The sequence below is a fragment of the Stegostoma tigrinum genome, chromosome 33 (assembly GCF_030684315.1).
Source record: "Stegostoma tigrinum isolate sSteTig4 chromosome 33, sSteTig4.hap1, whole genome shotgun sequence".
NCBI classification, from domain to species: Eukaryota; Metazoa; Chordata; class Chondrichthyes; order Orectolobiformes; family Stegostomatidae; genus Stegostoma; species Stegostoma tigrinum.
In genome coordinates this window covers 22,378,033-22,400,460 of record NC_081386.1, presented here as the reverse complement: position 1 = coordinate 22,400,460, position 22,428 = coordinate 22,378,033, and the positions used below count along the sequence as shown (strand labels likewise).

Below are 22,428 nucleotides of genomic sequence, written 5' to 3'. Positions count from 1 at the left end.
AAATTCGGGAGGTGGGTGGTGTAGGCAGTAAACAATACGATACGGCCCAAAGAGAGAGAAAGACAGTTGGACAGACAAAGGAGTTGCTAACGATCAGGCTGCGAGGGTGAATAGTTGTTAATGGGGACTGCTTATGACTAACAAAAGGGGGTGTGTAGTTGCAGGCTATGTGGTAACAAGGCTGGGTGTGTGGGGTGGGGGAGCTGTGACATGGGAGAGTTTAGGCCCTAAAATTATTGAACTCAATATTGAGTTGGGAGAGCTGTAGGGTCCCAAAGCAGAAAATGAGGTGTTGTTCCTCCAGCTTGCATTAGGCTCCACTGGAACACTGAAATAAAGTAGTCTACCTTGTTTCCAGGCATATATCCGTCACAGAGCAACCTATTTAAGTATATCTTAAATTAGAAGCATGCTAAGTAAGGTGACATTAACATGAGCACAACTATATTTTTGACATCTGAATACTGACTGTGGATGCTAACACCTGGGCTTGTTTACTTAGTCTCATACAGCCTCCGTTGAAAATCTTATTCCAAATATAATCAAATAAAACTTGGATGGATACAGGCTAAGATAGATCAAAAATGCTTATCAAAACAAGTCACAAAAACAAGCATTGGTATGTGTTGGTTAGGTGCAAATGGGTTTCCAACTGTTTTTGAGTGTTGACTATGCAATATTGAGATCTCATTGATTCTTCTGACTCGCCGGTGCATTCATGGCAAAAGTAACAAAAAGTAACGGTGTGGGTTTAGCATCAACAAACCATCAGATGCAATGTTTTTTGAATTTCCTCTTCCAATCCACCTAAAATACTATAGATTTTTAAAATACATTTTGGTATAGCTTGTCTTCATCACATTGCTTTAGTGCTACAGTTTGTTAAAGATAGAAAATGTTGTAGTCAAGCTAACTAGAATGAGGGTAATGTTGTCCTCCCACATTATTCCCCTACTCCTTATAAACATCCTTTCAGTTTTGAGTTTGGAGACATAAGTCAAGCTTGAAAATCCATTTCCACTTCCAAAATTATACTGAGCGAAACTGGGAGATGCGGCCTCAAATATCTCTTGCTGGACTTCCAGCAGTTTCCTATTCATAGTTGGTGCAGTCTCTTTACCGTTTCTGTTGCAGATAATCACAAAACTTGAGCAATTATTGCTGCTGACTTTGCAACAACTGTAATATATTTGGTGTTTCCACACAAAATTTAGAACAAAGGGACTTTCACAGAAAAAAGTCATTCCCTGTCTAAACTGAAATCTGTCTCATGTTAACTGCAATGATAGACTGAATCTGACTGCCTTAGTTTCTCATTGTCAATTGGGATTATTCCTGGTCCCAAACTCTTTGGGCTTTTGAGATCTGACCAGAAGGAGACAGCACAGGGAGCTCCTTCCAATTAGGATGCAGACAGGAAAGCACTGTCTGTTCTGCCAAGGGAAGTGGGGAAGACTGGGGAATTGCTGGAGCAGTGCAGCTGCTCCAACATTCCATGCACGGCGATCAGCTGTCAATGTGGATTACAGCACTGACTTTGGGATCTGGAAGTCACAGTGCCAGTGACCCGGGTTCGATCGCAGCCTCAGATAACTGTCTGTGTGGAGTTTGCACATTCTCCCTGTGTCTGTGTGGGTTTCCTCCAGGTGCTCCAGTTTCCTCCCACAGTCCAAAGATGTGCAGGTTAGGCAGATTGAGCATGCTAAATTGTCCACAATATCCGGGGATGTGTAGGCCAGGTGGATTAGCCATGGGAAATGCAGGGTTACAGGGTTGGGGTTGGGGGAGGCGGGTCTGTGTGGTATGCTGTTTGGAGGCTTGGTGTAGACTTGGTGGGCTGAATGGTCCTTTGACCGTTCTTTAGAGCTTTGGTTTGGTTTGTTTGCGTCTGCCTGCACATGTATCTAGGTGTTAGAAAGAGGATGAGAGTTTTAACTAGTGAAGTCATATGTTGATACTTCATAGCTGCATATTTGAAATTAGAATTTATATATTTCTAATGAATAGAAGTTTTGGTTAACTACAGGGATCTGGCCAGTGTTTTCCACTAACTGCACACAGAAAAACCAGGACTTTGTATGCTTCATTTCAGTCATTAACTTTGTGGTGATCACAGGGGTAGTGGAGATTAGAGTCAGTGCATTTTCCTGACTGGGTTGCAACAGAAGTGAAAATAAAGTGGGGAAAGTTCAGCAGAACATCTGCACAACACCTGAAATTATGAAATTCCAAGCATATTCAACTTGGCATTCCCATTTTGCCGAGTAGCATTGCAATTGCAGAGATCCATTACAGAATACACATTATAGTAACCACTTTTTCTTTCACAATCAGATATTCGTTAATCTACTTTTAAAGAATATAACCATTGGCTTCAATTTAATCTCTAATCTTTCTGGCGCTTGCCCATTAATTTGCCTGTCATTCCAAATGGGTTCTGTATTCTTCAACTTACAGTCGCTGTAAATGTTCAGGTTGCATTTCACCATGTGATTATCGTTGAGAGTAGCTTTGTATTGACTGGATACTTTCAGTTAATGCTTGATAATCATTGCAACCTTCTTCTGCCTTCACACTTACGAACAGACATCCAATGATCATGCAGCCATATTGCACATTTCCTGCACCTGAATGTGTTACTTAGTTTTAACTAATTAAATATCACCTGGTATTCAACATCATTTGGGCCAAATTCCATTAAAATCCCAATTTGGGTCATTTAACTATGGAGTTTGAAATGTCAGTAGCAAATTTAAACAGCTATGATCCTGACTTTTGCATCACCTTATTTTACATTAGCAAGGGATCCAGAAAGAATATTTGCGCAATTCCACTAGTCATTGATTGCTCAATAACTAATTTTTTTTACCACAACTATCATTTTTCTAATGCCAACTCACTTTTAGATCTAACTGGCTTAATTATTATTAAATCCACACATCGATAATGTTCTTAAAAGACTTGGACGCAGCTTCATAATCACTAAATATATCATCCCCATTTAGATACTCCTCGACCATTAATTTTGCCTTCTCTTCAAAGGACCCTGTCAGATTTGTAAGTTGTGATTTATTACTGCTTTATAAATTTACCCATTATGGCCTCTGTGTTTCAGGAGAAAAATGACAGCATTCAATAAAACACTCAATTATTTCGTCATGACTATCATTGATCTGACCGCTGTGCAATTTTGGAAACTTTTATCTCACCCCTTTCTTTCAATATTGGCATTAAGTGTGCCTTAGGGCCAACGTTACCTTGCAATTACAAACATGTTAAAAATAAAATAGATAACTTTTCAGGTCTGGTACAGGATATACACTTAGTTTAGTGTTTCTTTTTATAAACAGTCCTGTAATGTGTCCTTGGCAATTTCCTCATTTTATTGCTAATAGTCTTATCTGAAATCTCACTCACTTCATTGAAAGAGGGTAAAAAGGCACAGGAAGGGGAGCGCAGGTAAATTTGAGTGTGACTATTTTGCCAGGGTTTCAAAGATGGCCAGTTAGGATTCCAAGTGCTCATTTGTTAGTTGGAGATATGGTGAAGCAAACACTGGTGATTAAGATTCTGAATAATTAAAACTTTTAATGTTTAATTGACTCATTCATATCAGTAATGGTGATAGTGCAATTATAGGATTTTAAAAATCCATCTGGTTCACTGAAGTCCATGGGGGAAGGAATCCTCCATCCTTGCATATAGTGCCTCGCTATCTGACTCCAGATTGACATCAATGTGATTGACTTTTAACTTGTCTCTGAAACGGCCTAGCAATTCACTCAATTATAGCAAATCACAATGGAAAGTCAGGACTGAGGGCATATCTAGATCACACAGGCTGGTGTGGTTCAAAAAGCACTTCCCGGCCACCTTCTCAAGGGCAATTAGGGATAGACAGTAAATGTTGTCCATAGAAATAACTCCTACAGCCTATGAAATAACATACCAAACAGTTCTTGGGGCATTGATAGCCTAGCGGTATTACTGCTTGACAATTTAATCCAGAGATGCAGGTAATGTCCTGGGGCGTAGGGATTGAATGCCACCACAGCAGATAGTGGAATTTGAATTCAACAAAAACCTGGAATTAAAAGTCTAATGGTGACCATGGTGACTGTCAGAAAAACCCATCTGGTTCACTATTGTCCTTTGCAGATGCAAATCTGCCATCCTTGCCCAGTCTGCCCTAGATGTGACTCCAGGCCTACAGTAACGTGGATGATTCTGAACTGTCCTCTGAGCAATTAACGTAATAATGCTAGAAGCCCTCATCCTGCTGATGAGTAAAAAAAAATTCTTTGAAGCTTATTAGCCAACTCAATTTGAGTGTAGAGACGACTAGCTTACGACTTCTGAAAATAACATGCTGAACACAGGAAGGGACTGCTGTAACTTAGCAAGATGGAAAATATAATGTTCCTCATGTTTTCACAATTTATACAACAGCAACATTATTCCATCAAAACAAAGGTTCACAGTGATATTGTTTAAGCATGTCATCAATGCAATGCTCAGTATTATTCATTTACAAAAATACCAAGTCATGATTTACCTGTGTTTTTATCTCAGAGTGATCAGGCACATAGAAGCTTGATAGTGCGGACAGTTCTTCTGAAGCAACGAACTGAAACTTCTGAGAAATTTTAAAAGGTACTTCATCCAAACAAGTTGAGGTTCCTCCTGTTCAGTAAAGTAGGTAAATTTTAAAATATGACCTTGTGCTGTAGACAGATCTATCAGATATGCTTATGGTTTATTTTATGAAGCCATTATCACTATTTAAAGGAGTTACAGTCACAGCTGATAATACTACCAGACAAGTCAGATCTCAGAAATCAAACCTGGCTTTCAAAGATCATATATCATTTCACCTCTCCCTCCCATTCCTTTGACAAAATGTCCATCCTGGGCCTCTGCAGTGCCACAACGATGCCACCCGAAGGTTGCAGAAACAATTCATATTCTGCTTGGGAACCCTGCAGCCCAATGGCATCAATGTGGATTTCACAAGTTCAAAGTCTCCTACCCCCTACTGCATCCCAAAACCAGCCCAGCTCATCTCCGTCCCCCTAACCTGTTCCTCTCACCTATCCCCTCCTCCCACCTCAAGCCACAGCCCCATTTCCTACCTACTAACCTCTTCTCGCCCCCTTGACCTCTCCGTCCTCCCTGGACTAACCTATCCCTTCCCTACCTCCCCACCTACACTCACCTCTACCAGCTCCATCCCTGTCTCTTTAAATTGTCCGTCTCCTCTGCACCTAACTTCTCCTCTATCCATCTTCGATCCGCCTCCCCCCCTCTCCTTATTTATTTCAGAACCCTCTCCTCCTCCCCCTTTTCTGATGAAGGGTCTAGGCCGAAAATGTCAGCTTTTGTGCTCCTAAGGTGCTGCTTGGCCCGCTGTGTTTGTCCAGCTCTACAATTTGTTATCTCGGATTCTCCAGCATCTGCAGTTCCCATTATCTCTTTCACAGATCATATGTTTTGTTTGTGTTTAACATGGTAGTTCTTCACTGAGAGATGCATGAGGCTGCAGATTTTCTTTAAATTTTTCTTTAAAGGGATTGAAACATATTACACAAAAGAAAGAAATAAAGGCAGAGTTAGAAAGATCTTAAAACAAAGCTTCCACTTGCTTCCTAACATTTTCTGCTACACAAACTCAAATTCGGAGAAATTACATCTCATCACTCAACTCCTTACTGTGCTACACAATTGCCTCCTCACTGTTTCTTTGCCATAAACTTGGGGAAAATTGAGAGTCTTTTCCTGTTATGGACCAGACCAGACCCCTCAAAATATTTTAAGAAGGTAGCTTAGACACTAACTTTTGCTTATTTGAAAGGCAAATGTAAAGTGCCTGTTCCTGATGCAATGCGACTGGTCAATCTACTTGATTTAAGCAAAAGACAACTTATTTAAACAGTATGGTTAAAATACAACAAAAGAAAGAAGAATTTAGAATAACTTAGCTCTATTGGAAAACTTAACAGAATAATAGATACAGTAACTATTACTAAGTCACTGTTCCACTATAGTAATATCCCCTAAAAACACCCCTTGGCAAAAAGGAAGATTCAGACTCAGATTCTTATATGCAGTTCTCCAATCCAGGAGGAAAAAACATCAAAAGAAATTCAGAGAGAGTAGCAGCTAGGGGACATTCACTGGAGCTTCCAACTCTTTTGGGAACACAAAAGCTTCTGCTTAAAGCTAAATCTAAAGACTAGAAAAATCTAGAAGGTCTAAGCTGTGAAAGCTGACCACATCTAGGCTGCTTCCATTGTTCCAATTTACTGCTTCCCAGTGGGTCAATTTATTTTGAAAGAACATTAATCTGATAAGCCCTATTCAAACAACATGCAATATTTAACAAGTAATGTCAGCTTCCAAATATATCTGAGGAAAAATACCGATGTTAAATATAGTGATAGCTTGGGTCAGGGCTGACAGTCAAAAAACTTTGGGATTCAAGCTCTGCTTAAAGACTTGATTACATAATCTGGGGTGATACTTCCTGGACCTGAGTGCACAAGATGACTACACACTATAATCCAGACCCAAGACAAATGTGAAATTTAGACCCTATCTGCCAATTCAGGTGGATGTAAAAGATCCAAAAGTGTTATTTGAAGATGGTCTGGGGAGTTCTTTTTGGAATTCTGTCAACACTTTTCCCTCTGACAATAACAAAGTGGTAAGCTGTTTACTCATCTTGCATGCTACTTGTGGAACCTTACTGTCTATAGATTGTTGTTTGTAATGACATAGAACAGCCAATGAATACATTTCAAAAGGCATTCATTGGTCATAAGGCACTTTGGAATGTCCTCAGGATGAAAGCTACCATATAAATGCAAAAGGGGTTAAATCTTTCCTGCATGCCTGCTCCTCTGATGCTGCCTGGCCTGCTGTGTTCATCCAGCTCTACACCTTGTTATCTCGAAATAAATGCAAAATCTACCTTTCTTAAACAGTCCAGAAATGACTTTAATATAGGAATAAAAAAGAAATGCTAGCTGTGTAAAAAATACTTAAAAAGTAGTAGCAGGCACTGGCTATTTGCTAAAAAAGGGTAAAGGGCCACAGATATTTACAGTGCAGAATGAAGTCATTCAATCCTTTTAGGGTAATCATAGACCCCATTTGTCTCCAAGTTCCATGAATCTGGCAGGAATTTTCAATGGTGCCAGAAGCCAAAGAATTTTAACTCTTTAAATGTATTTTAATAATAAAATGTAGGCAAATACTTTTGCAAAGTATCTATCAAGCCAGGTGGTGAGAAGCTTCTTTCTCTCATTAACCATAAAGCAAAAACAGTCTATCAAGCAGTTAACATTGTATCTCCCTATTGAGTACATTTCTTTCTCTCTGCAGTAGTTGACATTTTGTCTGAAATTTGTTTTGGATCCTTCCAACAAATAGCCTTGTATCGGCACAGCTTGTTCCACTTTGGCATTAAAATTTTTTGACTGTTTTCTTGAATGGAAGCCCATTGGCTATTTTCAAGATGATAAGCAGTGCTCAAGGCCAACTAATAATGTGTAATTCCTGTTTTCTGAAGTTGAGAACTCTAAATAGACGCTAAAGCAGCCAGTCTTTGTGGAGATCTTACAACTGACTAAGGCCCAGTTCGTACGCATTCAATATTACACCTTTGTCCATCAGTAATCTGTCCAGTCTCCTCTCAATGAATGAAAGGATCTGAAATTTGCTGTACTATACATGTAACAATGTAATCACACTCATTTAGCAACAGTTACTTTGCTCTTAAATTATACAATTACTACATTTCTGTGCAGCACAGGAACAGGCCCTTTGGCTCACCAAGCCTGTGCCAATTCTAATCCTTATTTAGAGCTGCTACTTATTGCCTACGCACAGTTTCTATCCCTCTGTTCGCCTCCCGTTCACATGCCTTAAACATTACTAATGTGCTTGTTTCCACCACCTCCACTGTCAGTGCGTTCCAAGCACCCACCGTTCTCTGTGAAAAACTTTAATTGTAATTCTCCCCTAAACATTCCCTCTCTCATTTGAACCTGTGCCCTCTTGTCATTGATCTTTCTACCCTGGGAAAAAGCCTCTGAATATCTAACCTATCCATGCCTCTCATAATTTTGTAGACCTCTATCAGGTCATGCCGTCAGCCTCTGTCTTTCCAGTGAAAACAATCTGAGTTTATCCAACCTCTCCCCATAACTAAAACCCTCCAGACTAGGCAACATCCTTGTAAGCCTCTGCATCCATTCTGAAGCATCCACATTCTTCTGGTAGTGTGGCAACTAGAACTGCACACAATTTTCCAAATGTGGTTTAAGTTTTATAAAGATGTAACATAACTTGCCAACTTTTACATTTGATGCCCTGGCTGTTGAAGGCAAGCGTGCTGTATGCCCTTGTGACTATTTTATCCACCCGTGGTGCCACTTCCAAAGATCTGTGGACCAGTAAGCCCAGGCCACTTTGTACGTTAATGCTCCTAAAGGTCCTGCCATTTATTGCATAATCCACACCTGAATTTGATCTACCCAAAATGCGTCACCTTGCATTTGTCCGGAAAAACTCCATCTGCCATTTTCCTGCCCAAATCGGCAACTTACCGATGTCCTGCTGTATCCTTTGACAATCCTGCTCACTATCTGCAACTCACCAATTTTGATGCCATCCGCAAACTTACTAACCAGACCACCTACAGTTTCCTCTAGATCATTGAAATATATATATATATATTACAAAGAACAAAGGCCCCAGCACTGATCTCTGTGGAACACCACTTGTTACTGAGCTCCATTTCAAAAAGCACCTTTCCACCGAAACTCTGTCAACTATGACCAAGCTAGTTTTGTATCCATCTAGTCAGCTCACACAGATCCCATGAGACTGTACCTTCTATACACGCTGTCATGAGGTACCTCATCAAATTCTTTGCTAAAATCCATGTAGACAACATCCACCGCCCTTCGCTCATCAATCATTCCTGTTACCTCCTCAAAAACTCTATCAAATTAGGGAGACATGACCTTCCCACACAAATACATGCTGCCTATCACTAACAAGTCCATTCATTTCCAAATGTGAATAAATTCTGTCTCTCATTACATCCTTCAATAACTTCCCCACCATTCACATCAGGCTGACTGCCCTGTAATTACCTGGGATTATCTCTGTTTCTCTTCTTAAACAACGAAAAAATTGACCATTCTCCAGTCCTTTGGAACCTTGCCAAAGAGGATGCAAAGTTATCTGTTAAGGCCCATTTTATTTCCTCCCTTGCCTCCCACAATATCTTGGGATAGATCCTATCTGGCAGTGGGGATTTGTCTACTTTAATATATTTCAAAACACTCAACACTTTCTCCTTCATTATTAGAGATAGTAGGAACTGCAGATGCTGGAGAATCTGAGATAACAAGGGTCTAGGCCGAAATGGCAGCTTTCCAGCTCCTCTGATGCTGCTTTGTCTAGCTCTACACCTTGTTATCTCTCCTCCTTCATTATGTTGACCTGCCTGAGAGCATTCACACAGCTTTCCCATTCCTCAACGTTTTGATTTGATTTGATTCATTGTTGTCACATGTACCTAAGTATAGTAAATAATTTTGTTTTGCAGACCATACAGGCAGATCATAACATACAAGGACAAACAGATCATAGGGTGTTTAGATAAGAGTGAGGCGCACAAGGTTACAGCTACATAGGAAGTGCACAAAAGAAAGATTGGCATTAGATTTGAAATTATAGAGGTCCATTCAGTTCTCTCATAACAGCACAGAAGAAGCTGTTCTTGAACCTGTTAGTACTGATGTTGTGCCTTCTTGCCTGTTGCATCTATGTGGGTGGTCCAGGACAGATTCTTGCTTCTTGTCACTCCTAGAAACTTGATGCTCTTGACACTCTCCAATTCAAAAAATTTATCATGCCCTCTGTTTGGTGAATACCAATGTTAAGTAGTCATTAAGGAACTCACTCACTCCCTCTGGTTCCACAAATAATCTCTCTCCTTTATCCTTGAATGGGGGCCAACTCTTTACCTAGCTAGCCTCTTGCTCCTAATATAGGCATAAACCAATATATGTATAATTAAGTTATATACTTGAGATTTGTTATTTTAAGGTAACAACCTTTTGTTTCAAATCCTCACTAGGCTGCAATCTTCAGATTCTACACTTTAACTTGTTTGTTGATTTGAGCCAGGTTAATGTTTCAGTTGTGATTCCCATTAAAACACGGTTTTGATAATAATTGATAAAAAAAACAGATTCATAAAACCCATGACAGTGTGTTGTACTATTAGTCCAATTGTCTTATTGTCCTTTGTTCACTTTCAATGAGAAGAAAATTGTTCCAGTTTTGTTTCCATTTATTTCAGATTCTTCAGCTGGCTATTTTTCTAAATGGATGGCATGTGTTGACGTTTTGTATAAAAGGTTTGTTCATGGGACGTGAATGTTGCTGGCTAGGCCAGCATTCATTGCCCATCCATCATTGCCCAAAAAGCAACTAAAGAGTCAACCACATTGCTGTGTGTCTGGAGTCACATGTAAATCAGATTAGGTAAAGACTAGCAGACTTCTCTCTCTAAGGGATGTTAGTGACCAGATGGGTGAAATTGGCATATTGTATTTTAGAATGTTAGTTTTAGCACAGCAATTGCTTGCCTTTTGAACTGTGAAGTTGTGGTAGCATTGATCTAAGTAACTATTCAGCCTGGACTACCATTTATATATATTTTTTATACGGATAAAGTTTGACATTGAATATTTAAGCATAACGTTTGTGCAATTAGATTGGATTGTTATTTTTCGGTGTTCCAAGATAACACAATTAACTGTTCGTGATAACAATTCAAGAAATGGTCATTTTTAATTGAGCTGAGAAAACTTGGTGAAAGGTTGTGATCTAAATATGAAAATAATATAAAAATAAATAACTGACATTTCTATAATGCTGAATCATATCTGAGGATGCATTTGGCCGATAGCTATTGCATTAATGTGACATGGATAGTACAGCTAGGCTGTAAGTAAATCTCAACTAACAGCTTGAACGCTCAAGGAATATCTTTGAGTGTTTCAGGTTCAGTCAAGTGCCACAGAGAGTTTGGGAACATTGGGATCACATTAGGAATAGTTATTTCTGCAGAACTGGCTATTCAAAGGCCACAGCGCACAGTCGCACTGCAACTAGGGACACTTGGTGGGGTCCCAATACCAGAAAACCAACAATGAGGCCATCCAACTCAGAGGAGGGATTACCCTGTTAAAGCAGGTAAGCAGGAGAGAATGAACCTGAGTTTCAGCACTTCTAAAACTGTTGAAATTATAAATGCCCATTGAATACCAGACCACCATTCTGGAGCAGGAACCCTACCAGAGGACGGCCTGAGCCACAGCAGTGCTAATTAGTAAAGTGGGAAACCACCCTTCCTCTGGCTGGTGTTCACCCACGAACCGTAAACCAGGTGCTGCTTCCCCTCGTGGTTCCTCTGTCCATGCCCAACGTGTTTTGAAAATCTAGCCATTTCCCACACCCCCCCCCCTTCCACAGTTGTCATAACCACATTGCTACCACAATGCAACTCTGAAGTCCAGTTGGGACCTCACTCAGTATAAGGTCTGAGTTCAAGTCCCACTTGGCCTGAGATGTGTCACAATATGTCTGAACACATTGAGTTAAAAAAATAGCAGTGGTCACATGACCTAATAGATATGACAACTGACTTCCATGTGAATGGAGGAGCTATCAGAAGATTGCAGGTTCAAGTATTGTTGTGATATTTTAGGGAGGATTCTAGTGGGGCAATGATAATGTCCCCTGCTCTGGGCCAGAAGGTCTAGGTTCAAGTCCTACCTACTCCAAGCATGTGCCATAACATCACTGAGCAGACTGATTATAAAAATATCTACAATAAAAAAGACATTAGCGCAAACCTTGACCGATGCTGAACTTACAGCTTAAGCACGTAAGTAATATCTTTAGGTGCGTCAGATGCAGCAGAAGGTTTACTCCTGCAACAGGAAGATTTGACATTTCTCTCAAATGTCAATAACTGGTAACACTGGGGTACCCACACGTCCATGAAACCTCTCCTTGTTTGTTTAAGCCTTGGAAATGTATAATTGTTCTAGCCAATTTGTATTGTGTTTCCTCCAGATCTGGGGCTCAAAACTGAATGCAGCGCTCCAGGTGAGGTCTCATCAGGTCGAACCTCCCTGAGTGAGCAATGAAGAGTTTTGCAATGTAACTCATTATTCTAACTTTTGCAAAAACACACACTATTTTATGATTTGCTTTAACATAATGGGTTAATACCTATAAACACACAAAAGAACAACAATGGACGAGCGGACAGTACAGGAAAGAAAGTTGGCACTGTTATTCTTTATTTAAATGAATATTTAATTGATAAATACCAAGTTTAAAAAATAATCTCTCCCTTTCACTGACTGAATGCCTTTAACTCTGTTGGTTGGCTGTGATTTTCCTTTAACTTTTATAAAGATCTAGAGAGTATTTTTTAAGACCAGGAGTGGCACATGTGGCAGCTACATTACCCTTAACCCATGAACTTGGAGAGCACAGGGCCGCTGTTTAATTGTCACTGACCAATCAGGAAAAGTCCCCAGATGTTCACAGACCCTAGTTCAAGGACTGCTGCCATAGACCAGGTTCAATTACCTGACGGGAGTCATTGAGGCTACACTGACCAATCTACTCTAATCCCACTTTCCCAAACTTGGCCCATAGCCCAGAATGGTCTGACATTTCGAGTGCTCATCCAAGTACATCTTAAAAGGTGTGATGTTTCCCGCCTCACCGATCCTCCTAGGCAGTGTATTCCAGATTCCCACCACCCTCTGGGTGACAATCAGTTCCTCAAATCCCCTCCAAATCATGTCTTTCACCTTATAATTATGCTCCCTCATTATTGACCCATCAACTAAAGGAAACAGCTGCTTTCTACCCACCCTGTCCATGTCCCACAATCTTATACCCCTTAATCAAGTCCCCTCTCAACCTTTTCTGCCCAAAGAAAACAACATGAGCTTATCATGGCTGAACTGCTCCACCCAGGCAACATCTTGGTGAATCTCATCTGCACTTGCAATCACATCCTTTCTATATTGCAGTGACCAGAAAAAACACAGTACTCCAGCTATGACCTCAGCAAAGTTTGGTACAGCTGCAACACAGTCCCGCTAATGGACAGGTTCCAACCCAAAATGTCAGCGTTCCTGCTCCTCTGATGCTGCCTGACCTGCTGCATTCATCCAGCTCCACACCTTGTTATCTCTGACTCTAGCATCGGCAGTCCTTACTATCCCACTAATGGGAGGTTGTCTGGGGCTCTCAGGAATTTTGCAACTTCCTTCGCCACCTCTCCCAATCTGGACCTAACCAAACTACTGGTCTGCTAGTCAATAAAAATCTTTTCTGATCTGATTATAACTTTATACTATATCATCTATACTATCAATGAATCAGTTCAGCTCAGCTTTGACTATGTTCAATATTTCTGCCTCCAGTTCTCTAGGAAGAGAATTCCAAAGAGGAATTCCTCCTCATCTCAGTGTTTAATGGGAGACTTCTGTCTTTGCATTCTCCCAGGGTGATTGGGATATCCATGAGAGGTAGACTGTGAGATTGATTGACCTGGTATCTTTATGAGCCAGATGATCACTATTTCATTTAGAAGTAGGAAACTGGTACTGAGCAAAATCACCTACAAATGTTACAGCAAAGAAGTACCACTAATCCATTTTAATTGCTAGGAAGCTCGCACTGCCTTACCGTCCATACCGTACTTACCTAAACTGCTGTAAACTTCATTCCCCGGGCTGCCCATTGTTACCGCAATTGAAACACTCCGAGAAAGAAGAAAACAATGACATGAAGACGTAACCTTTTTTTGGCTCTGAGCTCTGCCACACACACACAAATGGCTTGAAAATATGCTAAAAATAGAAACGTGCAAATGTGCTTGTGCTTATTTCTTTCGTCAGCCTGTTAATTGTATTTCAGGTTTATTGCAGATTATGCTTCAGGCGGATGCACATGGGCGCTTCCGACGCCACCCCTCCCCCTTCTTTGGTGGAGAGTATGTTTGTAATTAAACTGCGGGAGTTTAGGTCGGACGCAGGTTAATCTCCAGAAAGATTATCCCGATTGAACATGTCACTTCTACGTGAGTAGAAGTTCAATAAACAGATTTGCTTGGCGTGACCATGTTATCACTACATATGTAAAAGAGACAAACTAGAAATTACATATCGAAGCATACATGTAGTGTTTGTGAAAAGTCCCAGTTGTTGCATTAATTCTCCCTTCTCCACCTCCCAACCTTAAAAAAAATACTGACCTTGAAGGAGAACCCAAGCAGAGACGAATGTTTATTCCAGGGATACAGATTTCAGGTAAATTAGCAACTATTGCCTCAATTACGATATCTGTCAAGCCACAAGAAAGCTCCCATTTTGCAATATTTCTAATGCTACTTTAAAATAGTACCTCTCAATGGATGTGGAGCTGGATGAACACAGTAGGCCAGGCAGCATCAGAGGAGCAGGAACGTCCAGACCCGAAACGTCAGCTTTCCTGCTGTCGATCAATATTTGCTTTATTGCTAAGTAATTATGGATTGAATTGAATTGGAAACTCCTTGACAAAATACATAAATGTCTGGCCGGGAAGTTAGATTGTAGAAGCATGCTGACTTCCACAGGCAATAAGGGAATGGCCGAGCTTGGTCAGAAATACACAGTGGAAATGTACACCACCTGGGAGAAAAAGTGGACTAGAAAAACTCACAAGGGTCTGGATGGTCTTGATGGGCTTTTAATTTGCATTCTCTGATTTATTTAAACTTAGAAGTTATTAATAGGCTACTGTTAGTTGGGGAGTAGAAGGTGAGGAAAGAGAACCAGTAGCATAGTAATAATATGACTAGTCTAGTAACTATTAGGCCCGTAGTCTGGGGACATGAGCTCAAATCCCACCACCACCACAGGAGCTGCTCAAATCTTAAGTCAATTTAAAAAATGGAATTGTAAAGTTAGGCATAGTAAAGGTGACTTCACTGTTTCATCAATTATAGCTAAAAACTCAGCTGGTTACTTACAGAGGATGAAATCTGCCACTTTACCCAATCTGATCTACATTTGATCCCAGACGATGGCTGAATCTTTACTGCCCTCTGAAATGACCTAGGGAACCACTCATTTCCAGTGCAAGTAGAGAGGGGCAACAAATGTTGGTCTTGTCAACAATATGCATATCCCATAAAAGATTTTTTAAAAAGTGCTTACAGAACAACGCTATGACATACAGATGATCAATACAAGCTTTTTATTTAAAATGGAGCATCTTTTGTAACCACAGGTTTCCTTAAAAATATCAGTGTGAGAATGATTTTCTTGTCTGTGTTAATGTGACTGGAACAGGTGATGTTTAGTTGCCTGACAGGGCACAGCTAGAAATTCCTATGATAAAATACTTATTGCGAAATAGTTTGGTGTTTTTGTTTTTGGTGTTGTTCCAAATATCTTCCGTCAGATGGTTAAAAATACATAGTTGTTAGTTTTAAATGAAAGAAAAACATCATAATAATGGGGCAATCAGATCAGAAAAATTCAGATATACAAGAGTTATATTTGTTCACTGGAAGCTGTCCAACTCCAATGATCAAACCAAAAATCCAAACTGAATGTGCAGGTTCGCAAAATACATTGAAACTACTAGAGCAGTGTTTTATGCCTTAAGCTCAAGCAGTCATAAAAGTCATAAAAACAAAAGAACTGTGGATGTTGGAAAACAGAAACTGCTGTAAAATCTTATTAGGCCTGGCTACATTGGTGGAGAGAAATCAGAGCTAATGTTTCGGGTCCAGTGACCCTTCTTCAGAACTGAGCGGAACTCTTCAGAAAAGCTCTGAAGAAAGGTCACTCAACCCAAAATGCTAACTCTGATTTCTTTCCACAGATGCTGCCAGACTTGCTGAGATTTTCCAGCAATTTCGGTTTTTGAATCATGTAAGTCTTAATGTCTGGCCCTTTGCCTCAACGTTTTCTGAGATTACTAAATTCAACGTATGAGAAATCCAAGACAGGGCAAAGAACATTCTTAATTTTAATGTTTCTAGAAAAATATCACCTGCAGAAAACTTTACAAAAACTACTGTTCAGCCCATAAGTGAACAGTCTTGTGGTGTGATTTCAAAAGCATAATTATTATTTAATATTGCCAATTGTTGGGAGCCAGGTTTGGGAAGAGAAACGCTTTCCTCAAACTACCTTCGTAACAAACTGTTGTTGTAGAAATTGCTCTGTGCAATCTAGTAGAGAGACATGTCACTGGTCACCTGAATGATTTTCTGACAGAATCAGTAATTATTGATTAGAGCTTGATGGGATGATGGATAGAATATTTCCTAAACCGGTGGAAATTACCCTAATAATAACACCAGCACTTGGACTACCCCAATATAGTCATCTCATAAAGCAAACATTTATAAAATGCTCTAAGTGGTAGGGAAATATCCCAAGTTACTTCAAGGAGCATGAGAACAAAACCTGACACAGAAAAGGAGATTTTAGGAAGACTAATTAGAAACTTGATCAAACATGTAGGTTATAATCAGGCTGTTCCAGGAAGAGTGGGAGTTCAAGAGGCAGAGAGGTTTAGAAGGAAACTTTGAGCTTAGGAATTGGCAGGTATTTGGCATTGGGGAATTAGAACTCGTATCCTACCAGCAGTCTGGGTGTCAACACCATGTGGAGTGTAGCAGTTCAAGGTGATGCAGCAACACCTTCTCAAGAGCAGTTAGAGGTGGGCAATAAATACTTTTCTAGCCAGCGACTCCTACATCCTGGAAATGAATTTGGAAAGAACTGTCCAGTGACAGGTGGCAAACACAGCTGCCATTTTGCACGCTGGATTTTGCAAGGAACAATATACCGATTGGTCAAACAATCTAATTGTACTCAGCACTGCTCCTAGTGTCACTCTCCAAGATCCTTGCGCAGTACAAGATTTTGGAAACCAAAGTTGATGCTGCAACATTTCTGAATCTTCTATACTGCAATCCACAACTGATCACTGTCCTTGGAATGTTGGAGTGGCTCCGTGCAGATTAGAGTGAACAATCTTTGTGATGATGTTTGAGGAAATGGTGGGCAGAATTTTCACTGGTCGTCTTTAAACGGTGTCACAGGGTCTGTCATATCCAATTAAATCCCAGGCAGGCCTAGCTTCAAATTTACTCCAAAGCTATCCTTCAATACTGGGCTAGAGACCCAGTCTAGAAAAAGTACACAATTGCTGACTTGTAACTTGAGTCATAACTTAAGAGTAGTTCCAAGAGAACTAAGCTGATTGGGACTGACAGCTGGAAGAAATCGGAGATCTGGCTAAAGAAATTGACCAAGTACTTCTGGAAATAAGAACAATGGAGCAAATATTAAACACAAAAGTATGAAAGGATGAAGGAGGTTTGACTGAAAGACAGGACAGAATCCATAAAATGGGAGGGATCTTCTAAAACAAAGTTGCATGAAGAACAGAAAACTAACAAAACCACAAGAGAAAAGGGAGAAGTAAAAAGCCTAAAAAGGAATGAAAAAACCCAAAAGGTAGCAGAAGTATATTTTATTATTCTGAAATTCTCTTTTCCTATTAGTTGTAATGTTGTCTAAAAAAGATACCTTCAAAAAATTATTTTTGTGCATGGTAAGTACAGATTTTCATGATAAAGCCTAATCAATGTATGGAAGCACTTTATTTTCCTGGTGCCAAACCTTGCGAGTCAATCAGAGTTGTACTTTTGGAACAGAGTCAAACTGAGAGGTGATTTAATTTATGTATGCCACATAAGAAGGGGCCTGAATAGAATGGAATTTGAAGGATCTATTTTCATTACTATAAAGATCAATAACACAGGGGTTTGTAGTGTGATGAGGAAAGGGGAATAATTTAAAGCAATTGGTGAAAGGTGAGTGCATTTGACGGGGATTCTTTTCACCCAGAGGTCGGTGAAACTCACTGTCTGAAACGGAGGTGGAGGCAGAAACCATCACCACGTTTAAAATTTGCTTAGAGAACTGTAACCTACAGGGCTGTGGATCAAGAATAGGCACTTTTTCAGCCAGTACAAATACAACAGGCTTAATAGTCTCCTTCTGGACCAAATTTTCCTGCTGTTACTTTTAATTGCATCAAAATTCTGGTTGGTTCAATCTGAAATGTGGTGTAACTTAGCTAACTTTAACCTGAAATTGTTCAATGCTACTGTAATCTTATGTCGCTCAATGCAGGTACATCTTCACCTGCTGCTCAAGTCTGCATCATCCTTAGTATTGTAGCAACATACCCGATGTTAAAATATTTTCACTGGTTGCAAAAACTAAAACAAAGGTAATTTTATCAGTATTTGCCTTCATTTTAAGGATAAAATAGATCAAAACCTTTTGCTCTATTTTGGAAAGCATTGATATTTCTTGAGTTACTCCCTTGGAATTACTGCCACCTGGAGGTTAACAGGTTTTACTGCAGTTTTCGAGACCCAAAACAAAATACATGTGATTTGAGATAACAAGGTGTAGTCCTGGATGAACACAGCAGAAAGCTGACATTTTGGATCAGAAATAACAGGAACTGCAGATGCTGGAGAATCCAAGACAATAAAGTGTGGAGCTGGATGAACACAGCAGGCCAAGCAGCATCTCAGGAGCACAAAAGCTGATGTTTCGGGCCCAGATCTCTGATGAAGGGTCTGGGCCCGAAAAGATTCAAAAACAGCTTTTGTGCTGCTGAGATGCTGCTTGGCCCTCTGTGTTCATCCAGCTACACACTTTGTTATTTTGGATCTGAACCCTTCTTCAGAAAAGACAGGGTTCATTGTGTTCCTGTATCAGCATTTTCCTATCCCCTGCACAGCTATGCCTGAATTTATGATCGCTATGGCACCAAAGATTTTGAATCGAATTTGTCACTTCAAATTTTCTCTCTCTCTTTTCTTTCTTGTCTTTCCAAATGTTGTCCAATCCTGCCTCTCAAATCTTGCTCACCATCTCAGAAAATTTTCAGTCACTTCAAATGGAGAACAAAAACCAATAACCACTTCATTCCCCCTAATTGCAGTGGTGCTGTATCATATATTTTACAAGGAAGAAGGCAGTTCAAGCCAGTTACACCTGACTTCACTGTTCACAAATTCGAAGCTTTCCCAAATTTTAAAATCATTTAATGAGGCCTTACGCCTCTCTTGCACAATGAGAAAGCCCCCAATTTTGTTAGCCAATCTTCACTATTGTAACTTCTCATTCTTAATACTCTTTTTAATATAACATTCAGCTGCTTTACTTCTGCAGTAACCAACATGGCTGTAGTGTGGGTTGAACTGCTTCAGTGGAATGGTAGTGCATTTTATAGTAATCCTCAGGAATGTGAAATTTGAGATGGGGAACACAGAATGGGCATAAAACAACTTTGTACTGTATCTGAGCAGCAGTCTTATGTTGAAAACGTGAAATAAGAAGGTACAGTAGTTATAAGAGTAAATACAAACATATTGATTAATACTTCTGCTTTTTGCTGCTTTATTTAGATTTCACATGGTACACAAAATTCTTCTTCAAAAAGTAATATCTTCTTAGGTTTTAAGCCAATATCACTGGAGTCAAAAATAGAAGTTGCTGGAAAAGTTCAGCAGGTCTGGCAGCATCTATCGAGAGAAATCCGAGTTAACGTTTCGGGTCCAGTGACTGTTCCTCAGAACTGGCTCAGTGACCAAAGGAAGAGACGATACAGTTTCCTGTTTCTCTGATGCTGCCTGGCCTGCTGTGTTCCTCCAGCTCCACACTGTTGTCTCTGATTCCAGCATCTGCAATTCTTGCTATCTCTCAGTGACCAAAGGAAAGCTGATTTCAATTATGCAGCTGAAGAGAGGTAACCAGCACAGCACATTCACATTACATGAAACAGGCTCAATATTGGTACTAAATAAAGGCCTTTTTTAAAAACTCAGCATAAGTAACTTTGTGAGAACAGACAAAACTTTGAAAAAACTAAAAGGATAAGACCAAATGAATCAGTAAGTTCAGAAAACTACTTAAGTCGTCTGAATATTTAAAACATTATTTTTTTTCACCCCTCAAAGAATTGCATTAGTTCCTGTAGTGTGATTCATGTTACAAACCCAGAAGTGCTATTATTAACTATAGTTAACAACAGGCTCCATTAAAATGGGATATTTGCGTAAACTGAGATTGAAGTATATTCACAGACCCAACTACAATAACTACCAAACTAGAATCAACTACAGGCAAAGAACAGGAATGACAGTGTTAGAGAAATTAGTATTTCTGATAGAAACATTAGTCACCTTTCAAAATATTGCAAATCTTCAGCTCTTATTTCTGAAAAATTCCATGTGTACTTTCTGCTTTTCCTTTTCCTGCATCCAGAATTATAATTAAAACGAGTTCCAAATATATCCTTTTTCTGAAGAAGGGTCCCAACCCGAAACGTCACACTTTCCTGCTCGGCCTGCTATGTTCATCCAACTTCACACCGTGTTATCTCAGATTCTCCAGCATCGGCAGTTCCTACCATCTCTCTCCAAATCTATCCAGTGTGATGATACTGTGCCTTTGAGGGATTTGTTCTGTGCAGTTTCTCATGCAGAGAGATGTTCGTAGTGGTTCTGAAACATCTGCTTGAGAAGCAGTGGGTAAACAGTTTTGAGCTCCCTGAGTGTTTTAAATTACAAAAGAAACATTAATGGGTGGAGTCAGGCTCACACAGACTCAGAGTTTTAATTTTGCTTTCAGTTGGAGTTGGAATTTGAGTTTGAAGGTGATAGGTCTTTCTCTTTGTTGTGCCAAAAAAAACCTCAAATTCTCTCTCAGCTTCTAGATTTTCAGTGTTCCTTTATCCTGGACTGGAGGTACCAAGTGAGATAAATGTATTACACTGAATTTGCCCTTGCTAGCAGTGTATTTATGAGTTGCTGCTAAATTGTAACAGTTAATGATTACTAGTTAAATAATATTTTATTAAGTATAAGTTAAGCTTTTTCTTGTTTGCATTTTGTAATGAATAAAGTGTTTTGCTTAAAATCTAGTAGTTTGACCAATTAGATCAAATCTAGAACACAGCCCTTACACTTGCCCTCAAACAAAATAAAAGTTAGTGTCTAGACTACCTCCATGGTATATTTTGAGGGGTTTTGGTCCAATCCCTAATATCTGACCTTAGTAGTAGAATATGCATAATTGTTAGAAGCACACTAATTACTACAAGCCCTCTAATCTCCACTTCAGCTGAAGACTATACTGGTTTTGACTGTCCATGATAATTAGGAATGGGCAATAAATACTGAACAAATAAAAAATGCCACTGGAGATGTGCCTGTAATATATTAAATATATTATCACTCTCTTCCTTGCGCATCATCCTCTGACAAAGTCAAACTTGCATAGTCCTACATTAGATAGAACTTCATAGACTCCAGAAATAAATTCCCATACATATAACTCAGCATCACTAATGAGGAAATTTTCTTTGTACAGGGGTTTTGCTATAACATAACCTATGGGAAAAGCAGTGTTAAGGGCAGACCATCAAAAAAAAACTCAAAAATGGTTAAAAATCACTCAAAAGCCTAACACAAAAGATAGCAGTTCACATAAATATTTAATTTATATCTAAAAATGAAATAAAAGTAAATTTAACACTTTATCTAAAGAAAATGACAATGGGGAAGAGGTTTTGAAGTTACTTTATTATCAATGCAGGGTATGGGATGATGATCCTCATTACAACCACAAATGCACCTGAAGATGGTGGTGTAGCAGGGTGAAAAATAGTTAATCTAGAAGTGGATGGTTGTGGTTCATTGTCTTCTGGTTGTTTCTGGGTAGTTAGCTTAAAAAAAGACATCCAGCTTTTGCTGAGATGACAAAGTGTGGAGCTGGATGAACACAGCACGCCAAGCAGCATCTTAGGAGCAGGAAAGCTGACATTTTGGGCCTAGACCCTTCATCAGAAATTTCTGATGTAGGCCTGAAATGAGAGCTTTCCTGCTCCTCTTATGCTGCTTGGCGTGATGTGTTCATCCCAGCTCCACACCTTGTTATCTCAGATTCTCCAGCGTCTCAAGTTTTTGCAGCTTTGCCCTTTTCCTTCTTTAATGAAGAACCTATTCATATGGTGCAAAATTTAAGATCTTATTCCATGAACTGCTACCTTGCTGCATTCTGGATTGTAAACATTATCTCTAAGAGCTGCAACTGCTTCTCAACTTCTCTCAGGATAGAAGACAAAACAGAGGTGGAAAGCTCTTGTGGTGCTACATCCTGGACTTCATCTTCAGCTTCCACTTTCCCCCCAGCAACAGGTTGTTGTAGATCAAGTGTAGATCAC

General features: G+C 39.7%; 1 protein-coding gene across 1 annotated transcript in view; it reads right to left on the bottom strand.

The window, feature by feature from the left end:
• ubap1lb (ubiquitin associated protein 1-like b) overlaps positions 1-13,932 on the bottom strand; it is a 40,464-nt gene extending 26,532 nt beyond the window's left edge. The window contains exons 1-2 of the mRNA XM_048562834.2: positions 13,819-13,932; positions 4,556-4,683 (exon numbers count right to left, since the gene is read on the bottom strand). Coding sequence (XP_048418791.1) covers positions 4,556-4,683; positions 13,819-13,855 — 165 coding nt within the window. The 5' untranslated portion in view covers positions 13,856-13,932. The remainder of the gene's footprint in view (positions 1-4,555; positions 4,684-13,818) is intronic.
• Between the last annotated feature and the right edge of the window lie 8,496 nt (positions 13,933-22,428).